The sequence below is a fragment of the Oreochromis niloticus genome, linkage group LG12 (assembly GCF_001858045.2).
Source record: "Oreochromis niloticus isolate F11D_XX linkage group LG12, O_niloticus_UMD_NMBU, whole genome shotgun sequence".
In the NCBI taxonomy this organism is placed as follows: domain Eukaryota; kingdom Metazoa; phylum Chordata; class Actinopteri; order Cichliformes; family Cichlidae; genus Oreochromis; species Oreochromis niloticus.
The window spans coordinates 10,784,431-10,800,201 of NC_031977.2; the positions used below are offsets into that span (position 1 = coordinate 10,784,431).

Sequence of the window (15,771 nt, forward strand, 5' to 3'; positions counted from 1 at the left end):
TTTTTTTTAATGATGACACTTAAAATTCCCCAACCAAAGACAATGTGGGCTTTGAAGGGCACGCAGCCAACACATCATCAGCTATTTTCCTGGAGCAGCTCCAACAATAACCAACAGTTTGACTGGAAGAATTCTTGTTTCGCTTTGATGTTTAAGTTTCCCCTGTTTCTGAGCGGTGCATCACAGACTGAGTGAAATTTAAAAAGGCACAGAGCTCCCCATCTGAAGCTGAGCATGACATTAAGCATGATTTCAAATGACAACAAATAAAGTGTGAAAGGGCTACATGCTCGCAACTTCCTTTCACAGAGCATAAAGGATAGGATTAGTTGAAGGCTATCTCTGATGTGTCACTCATCTCCAGGAGAGAGGAGAACACAAGATAAAACATCTTTTGGTGGATGAGCAAAGCCAGAGAGGAGAAAGAGAGATGCTTCAGTAGATATATGATACAACTGATCCTGACGCTGACCCTAATCCTGATCTGGAATTCTGATCTCATGCCTGGATAAAGGGATAAAAAGTGGGCAGGTTGGGGGGAGTCACACAAAAAGAGAGACCTTGGACGGATACTCAGAGGTGGGCTGGGTCAGTGGGACATCAGGCAGCACTTTGACCATACTGCGCCTTGAAGTTGTGAGGGGTGTGGGGTCTGTTAAGTCTCATCCAACACACCCAGGCTTAGGGTGTGCACTGAGAGGAGGCACCAAGAGAGAGGGATTGAAGTGAACTACAGGGAGCAGCCTGGCTATGCTGTTTTGACTGATAAAGAGGAGAGTCAGCGGCTCTTTACTCTCCTTCGTTTGCCTGCGTTTGAGACTACAGAGTAGTCTGGTGGGGAAAAAAGGAAATTATTTTGTTTTATTGATTGCATATATGAAAGCCACATGAAATTGGAAATGTAAACAAACAAGGGTAGGCCATACTGTGCTTCTTACAGGGAAAAGATGGTGGAGTGCACTTTAAGAACATATCTATATAAGGTAGCCAAAATATGACTGAAGATCATGTTTTGATAATACACAAGTGAAAAGCTTTAAAGTGAGCAGAGAGGCACTCAATAAAGGTATTAAAAAACAATGGAGGAATTTGTATGAATATGTAAGAAAACTTTTAAAGAGGCTAATAGCTAAAAGCTATTGCTGGTTAGCAGCAATAGCTAGCTAAAACGGTTAAATGGCATGCTAAACTCGTTGATAAAAGCAATGGGCAGCTGCTTAAAAAGAAGAGATAAAGGTAATGAATATATGCTGGAAAGAGTTAGAAAAAAACATATAAAAATGTAAAGAATTGTTACCTTAATGTGGGTAAAACTGCTAAGATAGTATTTCATGGTGTTAGCTGCTAAAGGTTAATGGAAGGGTAGCGATTTCAAACAATAAAGGTTTGATAACGTTTAATTATCTGATGTGGTTTCCATGTAGAAGTAGCCTATATGAATTAAGGCAAATGAAGGTTTCCTGAAAGAGTTGGGCAACAATGATTTGATGGGAAATTAGACATTTAAAATAGTCCTCAAGTGAAAGGTTGGTTTATGTTTAATTCTGATTAGGACTTTCTGACATACCAAATAACTCATTAAGATAATATTGGTTTAACTCATCTGTTTTACAGTAATAGAAACACAATTTTAATTAAGCAGATGTTGCCATCTAGTGGCGACACCAGTATCTGGATAATTATAATTTCTGCAACTAATGCGGGTAATGTAAATACCAGAAATATTTGTCTGTAAAAGTCCAGTTCCAAAAACTACCATGAAACAGTTTAATTCCAGGAAAAGCCAGTGTTAGGTTGGAGATGGAGGCTCACACAAATGCACACAAAATCCCTGCCTGAGCCTCTACTCTGTGTGTTTAGGATTAATCGGCCATAGCAGGGGCCCTGATGGAGGGGGAGCCAAGCGTAGAGAACATGGCTGGCCCTCTCTCTATCAATCAGAGAACTCTTCTTCTACCCAAACCAAATTGACCTGCCGATGCACTGGCCACGTCCGGGCTCTATGTGGAAATAAATCACACTGAATCAGAGGTAGGTACCTGTCAGCTCCACTGAATGTACCATTTCTCCCTGTGCTCTCCCTGGATGCAAAGATGTGTCTCTCTGTGTGGCTCGCTGCCTCACAAACAGCAGACTGAACAGCTGACTGAACCGCACACGTAGACAATTATGGAAAGAGCTCGTATTTTATGTACAAATGCTGTAGCTGAGTTTTCTTTGTTTGATCAGATGTACATTTATTTCATGGCAAATGATTTAATCCCCTGGCATGGTCATCCATCGATGCACTCACAGCTTTAATAATCTTACACTGTGGAACAGAAGAGGTTGAGGATAAGGGTGAAGGGAACGTTTATGATCAAACTGTAATCTCCTTTCCTTGAGAATAAATGTTCTGACATTTATCAAGCTGGCAGTGGTGCACAGCTGTCGATATGCCCTTGCGTCAGTGCTGACAAGACCAATTCCGAGCAAACTTATTGAGCTTGACAAATATGCAAAGCGGGAGTCTAATTTTAATTAGAAATACACCGATAACAGCACGGACCCGATGGTGTTACACGGCTCTCCTCATCTTTCAGCTGCCCCATTATCCCCCAGTTGTAAAGTCTCTTCCAGTGGCTCTTAGCTCCAGGAAATGTAGCATCATGAGCAATGGTGTGAGGGAGATAATGTGAGGAAGGGCCGGCTCTAAATCTCAGTTCCGCTCATCTCCTCATCCTCTGGTTCACCTAGGCAGCTGGCAGACAGATGACACAGTGCGTGGTCCGGGCTGCATCTCTGTTCCCGGGTCATCCATTGCTCCCGGAGTGATAAGTGGCTCTGTCCTGGTGCGGCTCGTCTGGCGCATACACAGTCAATCACGGAGTGGAGCCACAGTACAACGGCCGCCCGTGGAGGACAGCAGAGCAATAACAAAACTCAAGGTGACATCTGTATCACCTGAAGTGATGAAAGAAATTCCGACTCTAGGTCCAAAAGGATTGCTTCCACTTTTGGCACTGTAACTGAGCATGTGTAGTTTTCTTTGGTAGCTTGTTATGTGACCTAGAAAGAGATTCAAATTGTGTGATTCTCAGAGAGTACACACTGTTCAATTATGGAAGGTTGTTACCTTAAGGCAAAGTTAGGGGCTAATGATGACTTTTATCATATGCAGGCTCCTGCTGATGTCTGAAGCCTACAGCAGCAGTGAATGCGGTTTGTAGAGGTCATATTTACTGACAAATTAACAGGCAAAATATGATTTCAAATTCTTTTCACATTTGAGGTGTCTTACGTTAATTGCAGCCATTCAAGTTTTATTTGTAGATAGCGCTAGTAGATGAAGATGAAGGCCTCTGTCTGGGCACAAGAAGGAGATATTGTGCTTCATGACTGAAATTTCAACCCGAGGCGCCCTGAGGGTTTCCCAGAGCTGAACTGTTTTATCTGTGCAAAGCACACTTACTCTCGCCTCACATAACTAGAAGACCTTAGAACATGACTTTTCCGAACAACTGCACATCCATTATTATTTAATCTCCTGTTGGTTAATTTATTTAGATTTTGTGTTATAGTTGTAGTCAGCTTTAGACTGAACCAGGATATCTATTTTCCCGGTCTGCAGTCTTAAGTTAAGCTATGCTAACTCGCGGTAGCATCAGTCACTGCAAGAAAGTCAAAAAGACCATTTCTCATCTTATTTAGCTTTTTCATCAGTGAACCTTTCTATATGATCAGTATTTTAATTGATCTTTTCTTGGTAGAGAGTACTTCCACTGTAAATGTTCATGTAACTGTAATTTTAATATATTAGGGAGGTGGAATAAAATTTCAAGTCCTACACAGACACTCTGTGGAGTTAAATATGGAGTGTGGAAATGTGGATTCTCTCTGGGATTCTCCTTGCTAGAGACATGTGCAGCTCCTTGACACTAGAAGATGCTTTGAGTAAAAAAAGCACATATCTGCCCAATCCTCAGTGACAGGCACTCACACACATTCATAATAAGAGATAAAGGACTGCAGTCCAGCTTTATGTCCCCGCTGCAAGCCCACCCGGCACCAGGCAGCGAGTTGCAGCATCGAAGCACTAGATGGCAGCACAGCTGCACCGCTGCAGCTTTTCTGATTGAATATTTAGTCATTCACGCATTTCACCTGATCATTTGTATGACACAGCATGATTAAATATCCCAGAATGTCGTATCTCCTCGTTCACTTCCTGTTAAATTGACATGTTGCCTGTTCTAGAACTTCTCATGTGCACACCATCGTCTCCAGGAAGAAGAAGAAAAAAAAATCTAATAACATGGCTGACTAACTGCTCAGACTGCATGTCATGCTGTTGTGAGTTTGCTTGAAAAGAAATATACATAAATTAAAGTTGAGCTCCGACATCCACTCGTTGGCCTTTTCCTAAACCACCCTCTGGAGATGAAAAAAGTTCTCTGACTTCTGGAAGAGAATATTCTTGCTAATCCTCTGGACCTGATCACGCTTTGCCAGGTAATTCCTAGAACCTGGCACTCTATCAGTGAAAGGAAATTGGGCTTAAGATGTGCAGCCCCCTCTGGTCTTTCAGAGTGTCTTTAAGAATGCTGAAGGGAAGACTTGTAAGTTCGATATTTACAGTCTGCTGTACTTGTACTGATTTTAGGCAGCTATGCCCGTTAACGTCAGTGAATTAAATCTAAACTGAAACAAATACATGTGTACATCTCAGATCTAATTAAGGGGTATTGTTCAGAAAAAGAAAAGAAACTGCATCTGTACTTTAGTCACACATCATTTCTGAGGATTTTCTTGCTTCCAGTACTCCAAGAACCCAATGAGCGTGTCTGACCATATTGTGGTTGTAAAACATACTTTCTTACTCAGAGACTCCTGCCCATCATGATTCATCCCATCATGACTGACTGTGCTCCCCAGAGCATGAGAGAGAAGCTTATCATCTGTCTCCTCCTCATTTCATGCCCTGTAGCAGGCAGCCTTCACTATGGAACCATCCCAGGATGTAGCCATCACTGACACACCTTAATTGCTACACAGGAAACTTTCAGGAGAAGCAGTGAGCGCATATCTAATCCTGATATTCAAAAAAAAAAAAAAGTTTGGGGTGTGATATTGCCACAAAAATGTAACCTTTCCACTGCTGCAGTTTCAGGATAAGGTGAGCCAGCTGCAACCCTAAAATGTGCTGGAAGCTGAGATAACCTATCCAATATCAGCAACTAATGAGGCAGAAAGAGGAGCTGGAGCAGACAGACACTATGATTCCAGCTCCATACGTTTTCATGTGCAAGATAAGCTTTGTCAGAGGTCAGATACTGTGTGATAGTTTGACCAATTTCCAGCACTATTTCTGCCAATGGCTGTCGATTTGATGGCAGCGTGGATTGCCAGCCGTGGTGAACGAGCAGCTGCAGTGCTTTTGGCCCACAGGGGAAATCTGTTTGGGCTGGCCGGAGTTGAACAGCTGAGTACTTTTACTCGTGGTGAGAAGATTGCTCTCATGTTTTATTGAACGTTGCCTCCGGCACTTCTCATCCTTGACAATCTGATTCTCTGAAGGTCCACCTCATGACCTTAATGTTCAACCAATGGGGTGTTGCAGTTCAGTCACGTTGACCCCTCCATCAACCTCATCAGCCTCATCGGTCCTTTGGGTGGCATTTATGGGCCACTCTCCAGCTGGATTAATATCTTTGCAGCACACCTGCGTTGTACTTAATTGTCCTTGCACCTATATAACCTGTCATGTTTGCCCTTTCGTTCACTCTTACCATTACAGGCATCACTTTATCATCAAGTCTTGCTTCTCTTTTACTGTTAAAGTGCACAGCCAACAACCTCCTCATACTGAGTATGTACATGTCCTTTTGGCAAACATATTAAATTTAGGTCAAGGCCCTCTCAGCCTGCCAGCATCAGATAGAAGAGTCTGTCTAGTCCCCTTGTCTGACCTCTACAGCTGTCACACGAACTGTATTGTAGTGACTATTTAATCCACTGGAGCTGTCATGGAGCCGGTGATGCTGCCATAAAGAACAACCCCGTTCCTTTATAATCCATTATATTATTCTTGGAAGTTTTCCTTTACATCTGAAAACACTGAAAAGGTCTTTCCAGGCATTTCTGTATTATAAATGTGTCAGTATTGTTTGTATTTTTGGCACAACAGGCACAGAGGAACCAAGAAAAATGTGCGAGAGGAGAAGATAAAATACCAGACCACTTGAAAATTGGCTTAATTCAGCTTGCTATAAACATAAACAATGCAACGGCAGATGTTGCTGCCCCGGTAACAATGTGGCGGCTGCATTGAAGCACATGATTCAACTGGGAGATAATGGTGCTAACAAAATGCAGTCTGGTTACAACCATAAATAAGTTTTATTATGTAAGTGGTAGAAGTTAAAATCAAACAAAGAAAAAGAAAACAATGTCCCGCATGTGCTTTGCTTTACATTCCTCTCTGCAGAGTTTGCAAAGTAAGGTTAAGAAATGGACCAAACCACTTTGAGGCGTATGAGGGTGAGCCCATTTTTCTAAATGTAAAAATCTATTGTTTTGCATCTACAAATGCACAAGAGCATTCAGTTTCATTTTAAATTATTTAAAATTATACAGTTAAATTTACAATGACGCTCCGAGGACAGCAACTCTGTTTTCCCCCCAGAAAAAACAATCAAATAAAAAATGGTATATTTAATGATGCTGGCAGAAATGTCTGTGTTCAACATTAAAGTTTAATTTACTAAGTTTCTGTGTTAATATATAGCAATAACTCAGACATCAAAGTACTGCCACCTTTGAATTGCCCCTGTGACACTGCTGGAGGAGAAATCACAGTAGGACAGTAGTTCAGTCTAAACAGCAACACATTCAAAAGCAAATATCAATTTCATTGTTTCACAAAATATCGAAGATTATCCCCAAAAAAACTTCCCATACAGCTAGTTTTGGGAGCATGAATTGTACTAGAAAATGACCTGGCACAGTTTATGGAGCCGTGCTGCAAAAAATGAAAATAAATGATAGATGAATGAGACAAAAGAGTGGATGCTGATGTATCTTTTATGAGGTAGGCAGCTTAATTAAAGGCTCGATTATTGCATCAGTGATTTTTATTTACTCAACAACCTCCTTGCTTACTCCGTTACTAAACAGGAAACAAATGATCCCATTACTAAAAGACAAATAGTTTCCAACTAATGAACTTTGTAGCTGTGTGATATTTGCTTAAAATGCGTCTTCTTTCGCCTTTAACAGGGAAGCAAACCTTTAGAAGTCAAGGCTTTATGGTCGCTTTATGTTGTTATCGCTAAGACATCTCTCTGAGACCTGCTAAGATGGCCTCCAGCAAAGACATCAAAGTCCCCTCATTAGAGAAGGAGCAAAGCAAATATAACAAGGAAGAAATGTTTGCATCGCAGTGAGAAGCAGCCAAACATCTGGGTTCTGTGCTGTTTTAGACGGCTGTGAGATGGCACGGGAAAGTGACATCAGTTTTTTTTTTCTTTTTGTCTCGGTTGAGTGATCCTCGTGATCCTCTGCTTTCACAGAACCACCGCCACGAGCTTGAAAACAAAACGAAAACTGAAAAAGACGGTTTGATCGTTCAGAGTGTTTGTGCTTGAATCATTTCCGATGACTGTGACGGGATTTCTCCCTTTGGATCACTTCAGGAGGTCAGGAAACAATATGGCAGTGTAGAAATGTGCCACAGATCTCAATCATACAGTCGAGTCATTTTTTTTCCTAACAGGGATGTGAGTCTGTTTCAGTCAAACAGCAAACAGTCCTTAGCTGCTTCATACATTTCTTTTTTTTTGTTTGTTATTAGCTGAGACATGAAAACATCGATCCAATCGTCAAGCGTGACAGCCAATTTTTATGTAAAGCGCCTGCTGTCACTGTGTTAACACTGTTTGCATATGTGCACATTGTGTGTGTGTGTGTGCTAAAGCATGCACTGGCTGTTTGGAATATTGCAGTGCCCTGTCCTGCCTGCCTGCCTTGGTGCGCTTGATTTCTCTGTTGTGGTGGTGGGATTACTCCAGGGATTAGCAGGATACTGGCAGCACCCATCGATGGGGCAGAGATGACAGTTCCCATCATGTAGTCTTCCCGCTTCAACCCGTTGCTACTCCCCGGACTTAAAGCGGCACAAACAGCAGATTACATGAGTACGACAGCAGGGGAAGAAGTCACACATCACACAGCGGAGATTAGGCTGAACAAACTCGTCTTCGGCTGCCTGGGGGTATTCAACCCAAACATGGAGAGCTGTCTCTCATGGCCCAGTTTGGGCTAGATTAGGAAGCTGCAGACAGCATTTCCCTTGCAAAAGACTTTGAGAAAAAAAAACAATCCGCACTGATGTGTACTGTTCAAATAAAGCAGTGGTCCAAATATAAAATTGCAAATCACAAATCTATTCAAGACCATTGGCAGGCCATTCATATTTGTGTTGCTGTCATTAAAGCTGAATAATCATTTGCATAGCCATGTTTTTCCAGCTACCTCTGGGTGACACTGCAGAGCTAAACTGTGTGCCTCTAGGACCCTGGGGGTTGACAAAAGATCAGGCTCCTGGGCGTACTTGAGTACATCTGAGCTTGTGTTTGCTCAGGTCTCTGCGTTGTACCTCATAACTTTTACACATTTGTCATTAATGTTTGGAGAGTCGCAGCTTGTGTGGGAGTGCAGCGGAAACTATACATGCATGTCACAACAAAAAAAGCCTCCAGTCATCTCCCGTCTGTTAAGGACATGCAGATGCCATTTTTGTTGTCATTTAATAGGACAAAGCCTCCGGCAAATTAAGGATTTGCCTGTGGGTTTTTATAAAAAATAAAATCCATTGTTGAATATAATGGGAACGTGTGCTTTAGTTGTTGTTAGTCACTGCAGGTTTTGAAGGTTTGCTGTATAGGATGAAAAAGTGTGGCTTTACAGAACCCACTCTGTGTGGGAGTATCCCTAACTGTAGTCACGTGAAGCGATGACGTGAGTGACACAGTTTTAAGAAGACTGAAGCATAGGAGGGTGTAGTTTGACTTGTCAGATTTTCATTCCTGCTCTTAGTCAAATTACACTGACATTTTAGAGAGTTGCTTGTTCCTGTGTTCAGTTATAGCCACAGCCACCTGCAAAAAGCCCAAGGTCTCTGCTGAACAGCCCCTAACCTGCTTCCTGCTGAGTAGGAAAATGATCTCTTTTCTGCATCTAAAAAAAATGAAATAAATAATGAGTTATTAAAAATCAACATGTTGCCAGTTTTCTTTGGACTAATTAAACACCTCAGCAGATTGAATAACGAGCTCTGTCTGCAAAGGTGTTGATTTATCGGATGAGAAATGTGAGAAATGTCAACACTTGTTAACTCAAAATAACTGTCAATTAGTCAAAACCTATCAACACCGCAGAGCTTGCATGAAAGCCAACTTTGAAGCTAGTTGTGGCCAAGATAACTTCAGGATAAATATGGAGATCAGTCCCAGTCCCCAGCACGAGGGAACACTGGCACAGCGTTAGTACTCAGCTCTCTCAGAGTTATAACTTCTTCTTCTCTGGATGGAATTTCTTTACAAAGGTGTTAAAGTCTCTCAATTGCAGAGAAGCTTTAATAAGTTTCTCACAAGGCCAATATTATGAAGTGTTTAGAAATCCTTTATTGAAAGCAGCAAACCAATTCGTGGATGTTTTTTAGAGCTGGCATCTATAAAACATGTCTGAGTTCTCATCTTAACACTTGGCTTGTCTTTTTTGCTACTTTTGTGTTTCTGGAAGAAAATAACCTATACATCTTGTTTGATAATGCACCTGTTGAATACAATATATTAATTATTTAATATTATTATTGATTTATTTTTGTTTATGTGTATGGAAGCTGAAACTGGGCCACAGTTGTTCACATTTGAAGTTTGTTAACAGATATGCAAGTGGTGTCAATAAATCCTCTTCACAGTGGCCTTTTTTACTCAAACTGTGTCAACTGAGGTGTTACTAATCACATTAATTATGGCTTTACACCTTAAAGGACAGGATGTCATTAGGAACACCTGTGGTTGCCTAGTATTTCTGCTGCATCACAATGACTGCATTTTAAATCGGCCAATGTTAACCGTTATTAACTAACAAGACAAATATTCACTCACCAGTCACTTTATTAGCTACAACCTTGCCAGTACCCGAGTGGACCTTTCACAAGGTCCTTAATTTTGGCACAGATTCAACAAAGTGCAAGGAAACACTCCTCACAAATTTGGTCCATGCATCACACAGCTGCTGCAGATTTGTCGGCTGCACATCCACGATGAAAACGCCTGTTCCGCTATATCCCAAAGGTGCTTTGTTGGACTGAGATGTGCTGAATGTAGTAAATGGTAAATGGACTGGTACGCATATAGCACCTTTCTGCTCAATTTGAGCACTCAAAGCTCTTTCTACTACTCAGTCACACACATAATCATACAGTGGTTTTATCTATTACTCACACACTCGCACAAGACATTGAGCCCCCCCGACTCATGGTTCAATATCTTGCCCAATGATTTTTCAACACATGGACAGGAGGAGCCGGGATCGATCCACCTTCCGATTGGTAGGCGGCCAGCTCTACCACCTGAGCCACAGCCACCCTTTAATGGGCCTGTGGAAGCCATTTGAGAAATCATCACTGCACCCAACATTGTCATGTTTAAGAAACCAGTTTGAGATGATTTGAGCTTCGTGACACGGTGCACTATCCTGCTGGAAGCAACCCTCAGCAGATGGATGCACTGAGGTCATAAAGGACGGACATGGTCAGCAACAATACTCAGGTAGGTGCGTTGTTTCAGCAATGGTCAGTTGATACTAAGGGGCCCCAGGTGTGTCTTCAATATATATGCTCCACACCATTACACCAGCGGCCTGAACTCTTGATACAAGGCAGGATGGATTTGTGCTTTTGTGTTGTTTACACCAAATTGTGATCCTACCATCTGAATGTTGCTGAAGAAATTGAGGCTTGTCAGACTAGGCGATGTTTTTCCAGCCTCTTGCTGTCCAATTTTGGTGAGCCTATTTGAATTGCAGCCTCAGTTTCCTGTTCTGAGCTGGCGCGAGTGGCATCTGGTGTGGTCTTCTGCTGCTGTAGCTTATCTCCTTCAAGGTTCAAGGTGTGCATTCAGAGATGCTCTTCTGCATACTTTTGTTGTAACAAGTGGTATTTGAGTAACTGCTGATTTCTTATCAGCTTGAATTAAGTATTTCCTCCCAGAGAACTGATGCTCACTGTATATTTTTTTCCTTTTTGGATCATTCTCTGCAAAACCTAGAGATGGTTGTGCAGGAAAATCCCAGTGGATCAGCAGTTTCTGAAATACTGCAGATCTGACCCAAAAACTACACCACGTTCAAAGTCACTTAGTGACCTTTTTTCCCCATTCTGATAATTAGTTTGAACTTCAACGGGTTGTTTGGACCATGCTTGCAAGCTTAAATGTATTAAGTTGCTGCCATGTAATTGCCTGATTAGATATTTTCCTTAACAAATAATTAAATAGCTGCAATAACGAAGTGGCCAGTGGCGGTATGAATTACCAAAAATTGTGCAAAAACCCCTTTAACCACAACACCAGTAAAACTGTTAAAAAGCCAGAAAAAAAGCACATGAATATTCATTGAAGGATTATCAACTTCCACAAATATATTATTATCAAAAAAATGACAAAGTATAAGCTATTAATGTGCAAAAAAACCCAATTCTTGTGTAGTAATACAGTCCAGCAGAAAGGTCTACAGTCCACAGACGCAGAAAAGTTCCATGTGACTGCACATGTTCAACCTTTAATGTTTCGCAAAAAATGTTATTGTAACGATATGTAAATTCTAGCGCACACTCTGTGTTCACAGTGGAAATGAGAATGGGAACATTAGAGCGTTATGTGTGGCTAAATGCACCTCGGCAGACGTTACCTCTATCTGTCAAGCAGAAGGATGATGTACATTGAAAACACATTCCCTTCCTTGTGGCACTCACATCTATCATAAGCTTATGGCCACTCTCCCCACTCTAGCATATTTCTTCCGCGACATCCATCTATGTCAATCTCCTAACTTGCATATCCGGGGGCCTGTGATGTTTCTCTGTCCTGTAAGTGTTCATACCATATTCTTGACAGGTTTCACCATATGTTCTTTCTGCATCTTAAAACACCCCTTGGAGCCTTCCTAGAATCTCTTGCGGAAGTCCACAAGGTCACAGTTTTTATTTATTTATTTATTGTTTTGCAGCTTAACGTCATGTGAAATGACGGGCGAGTGTGTGACACGCGTGTGTGTCAAGTGATTGGCCTTCCGCGCAACATCAGGTGACAAAGACGGCTGTTTCCTTATAACAGCAAGCGTCTGCTATTTTAATTAAAATTTGCCTGGGAAATTACTCAACCATTTAGCTGCCAGTACCTCGAATCAAAATATCTAATTTACATAGAAGGCAAAATTCTGTTTACTTGCAGCTATTAAGGTCTGTTCAACCTGATGAAACATTTGCATGGATTTATGACAATTATTAATTTTCATACAATTTCCAGTCCTGCATTTGTGTGTGTTTGAACATGCACAGCGCTTGGGGGAGGGCATACTTCTTCTCAGTCTTTCTCAATACAAAACATAGTGTAGCTGCTATGTCTCTGTGTGTGAGGAGCAGGTAAATGGGAAAGGATCTAAATTATCCTCTGGCAGCGCTACAGCGTACTGGAGCAACCCCAACATACAGATGCTGCTGCTGCTGTTGCTGCTTATCACAGTGCTGCAGTGCTAGGGAGGAGCTCAAATATGCTCGCAGCAGTAGCTCGTGGCAACTTCCTCCTGTCTCCAGATACCGTGAGCTTTGGTCACACACTCTGTGTGTTGATATGTTGGTTAATCCTCTTTATTAGTCAATAAAGCCCTATTACACTTAGCTAAACAAGTCTGTAGGCTCTAACTACAAGACACAAACAAGTAACTTTTTTTCTTAAAATAAGTCAGTGTGCTCTGAGTTCTACTGCAGCGGTATTAATGTATGTTCATGCTTGTGTTTCTGAAAGATGACTAACAGCTATTGTAATCTTGGTTTGTGCAAAAACAAGAGCCCTACACAACTGTTAATGTCACTCTGGTGGAGCATTTGCATTTAAAGCCACTGGATACATGCATTCTGGTCTTCTGTTCATCAGGTCACCCGATGAATAAATGAAGTAAAATAAGTGGAAAACCTGCTCATTTCTGATGCAACTGGGCTGCAAGCTATAGCTAGTGCCTCACCTTTGATTACTTACAGAGAAGCTCATCTTTACCATAAGAGGGCACTAAAAATCCACCTGATGAGTTTGATGACTATTGGAATTTATTATGCTCTTGATGGACAATATTTAAAAAAAAGCAGTGAAAGTTTCCAAGTTTCACACTGAGAATCAGAGAACTTTCCTCTCTACACTTTAAAAGAACAATAATAATGACATAAGTGTGATGAAGTCAGGTCCTAATGAGTCGGCTACATCCTGGCAGAGTTTAAACTGATTATAACCTGCACTCAACCAGCCGATGTCTGAAAAGGTTGCGATGCCTTCAGACACTGTATAGAAAATCATCCTTGATTTGGAGAGTAAAGAAGAAACAACTTTGCTGATTTCAGTGCGTTTGTAACACAAGGCAGACAATTGAGGGAAATTGCGCTGTGGATATTTTTTTTAAAATCGCGATTGAGGCCAAGGTTACTTTTCTACTTCAGCATTTATATTTTATAATAACTAACAATGAATATTTAATTTAAGGGGAAAAAAACACAAATATAAATAACCATTTCAATCGAAGGAGCGAAAAAAAGAATTCAAATCAAATACTGGTCCACGTGAATTCCCATGTATCCCTTGTGTTTGTTTATTTTCACTAATGAGATTTGGACAGTTAGCTTCCAAAACACAAACAGACTGTAGTAGCTTTACTGAATGTTGAGCGTGGGTCATCATGGACTGAAGCAGATTAAGTGATCAGAAATCCGGCACCTATGATCATTTCTGACATTACAATCAAACGCAAGGCAGGGTTAATCCTACCAGCGGCGTACTGGACGTGGCTTCCTGAGCGAGTGAACAGTGACAGATGATGAGTTTAGTACCCTGAGGATTGCGCACAAGACAGTCAGTGATCTGCTTTCAACCGTTTAACACCGCAGAGTCCCAGCCGCGACGGCAGACTGGGAGACCGACTCAATCTGAGCGACTTGTCGAGATAATTCGTTTAGAAGGGTATTAATGATCCAAACGTAGCTTTCTCAGTCACACGGTTTCACCTCAAGAGCCCCACGTCTTGTGATCGGACACTAAGAGCCCCGCAAGGATCGTTACGCACAACTTTTACGCACAGCCGGGACTTGAACAGACCTCGATGCGCTTTCCATCTTACCAGCAATACGGATTACACTACCACGTATACTCGCACAGGTGTGATTATGGAAAGCCTCCGAACTGCAGGAATGGATGAAAGGACCCCCTTCATAACCTACTGAAGCAAAACCCAACCGCACGGACGCAGGGAACTTGCCTGGAAAAGCGTGCAGCGCCGGGTGCCAAAATGAGCACGCACTGGCAGAGCTGGAGGATCTTACAGATAGTCTTTGCAACAATTACAGCAGTCATTACACAAGGTAGGTGAAAACGAAGTGGTTAGTTTGCTTGTTTTTAAATTAAAAAAAAGAAGGAACGTGAGAAATGAGTTCAAGATTAGCGCATGTCAAAGTGCAATGAATTAACATAAAGAACCTTTGGCTTTCACTGTAACAGCTGAAAACAAATTATTAGACTGAACTCTCCATCCTGTGTACATATTACTGAATGGAGGTGGGCCTACTCTCAGCAATGCCGTTAAAGATTAACGCATCTTCTAAAAACCTAAATAATACATAAATGTCCTCATTTGTGACTTACATCTTATTCCACAGTGATACAGCGATCCAGTGAGGGTAACACGAGCACATGTGTCTTACTTGCAGGAGAGGGTGTCACAGCAGTGAGTAAAATAGCCTATTAAACATTTAGGATTAAATCAGTGAGGGGTAAAGGACTTGATGGGTTTATATTACAACGTGAGCAGTGCTTTAATGCTCAGTGGCTTTCTTGTCATGGTGGAAGTATTACTTTCTCTTTTGGCTTTCTGCTAAAAAAAATTGGGGGACCCAATTTTCATGTACAGTGAGGCAAACAAGAAGCAGGCAATCTAGATTTCCAACTTGATAATGAAGAAGAAAAAGCACATCACAAAGGCATTTGTGTAAAGCCTATAACTGCCTTAGATGACCATTTCCAGGGAATGAAGGCAGGCTGATTTGTGGGGATAAAACGATAAAAATTGAGAAATTGTGATAAAACAGATTTTTAAAGCCGCTTTAAGAGTCTCATTGGACATTGCAATCCCTACCAATCACTGCATAAGCTTAAGCCTCCCTAGATCTCTCTCTCGCTCTCGCTCTCTCTCTTCCCCCTCCCTCCTCTCCTTTATTTTCTCCCCTCTTTCCAACAGCAACTCAGAGCATTACATGCCATATGATCACTAGTGCATTTATCAGAGTGTTTTCGTACATCATAAAGCCCCTCATAATGCATTTAAGATGAGGGTATGATGCTTTGAGTAGACTATGCAGGCTGGTAACTTTTCTACTTAAAAGTGTGTACAACCATGCTTGGTTTTGTAGTTTTGCTGTTATTAGATTACAGTTCCAATGTTTGCAATCCAATCTTTATTGTTAATCAGAAA

The 15,771-nt window shown here is 41.5% G+C and overlaps 1 protein-coding gene and 1 long non-coding RNA gene across 4 annotated transcripts in view; both read left to right on the plus strand.

Annotated features, from left to right (window-relative positions):
* The window catches only part of LOC100697685 (transmembrane protein 132D), a 54,475-nt gene that overhangs the window by 10,156 nt on the left and 28,548 nt on the right, over window positions 1-15,771 (plus strand). The window contains exon 1 of one of the 3 annotated variants that reach the window (XM_019365774.2): window positions 13,999-14,665. The exons of the other annotated variants lie outside the window; for them this stretch is intronic. Coding sequence (XP_019221319.1) covers window positions 14,593-14,665 — 73 coding nt within the window. The 5' untranslated portion in view covers window positions 13,999-14,592. Of the gene's footprint in view, window positions 1-13,998; window positions 14,666-15,771 lie in introns of those variants that run through there. 3 annotated transcript variants of the gene reach the window in all.
* Window positions 234-5,768, plus strand: LOC112841781 (uncharacterized). Its single transcript, XR_003213136.1, has 4 exons — window positions 234-1,236; window positions 1,861-2,031; window positions 2,737-2,927; window positions 3,161-5,768. It is a non-coding gene; the product is annotated as an uncharacterized LOC112841781 (long non-coding RNA).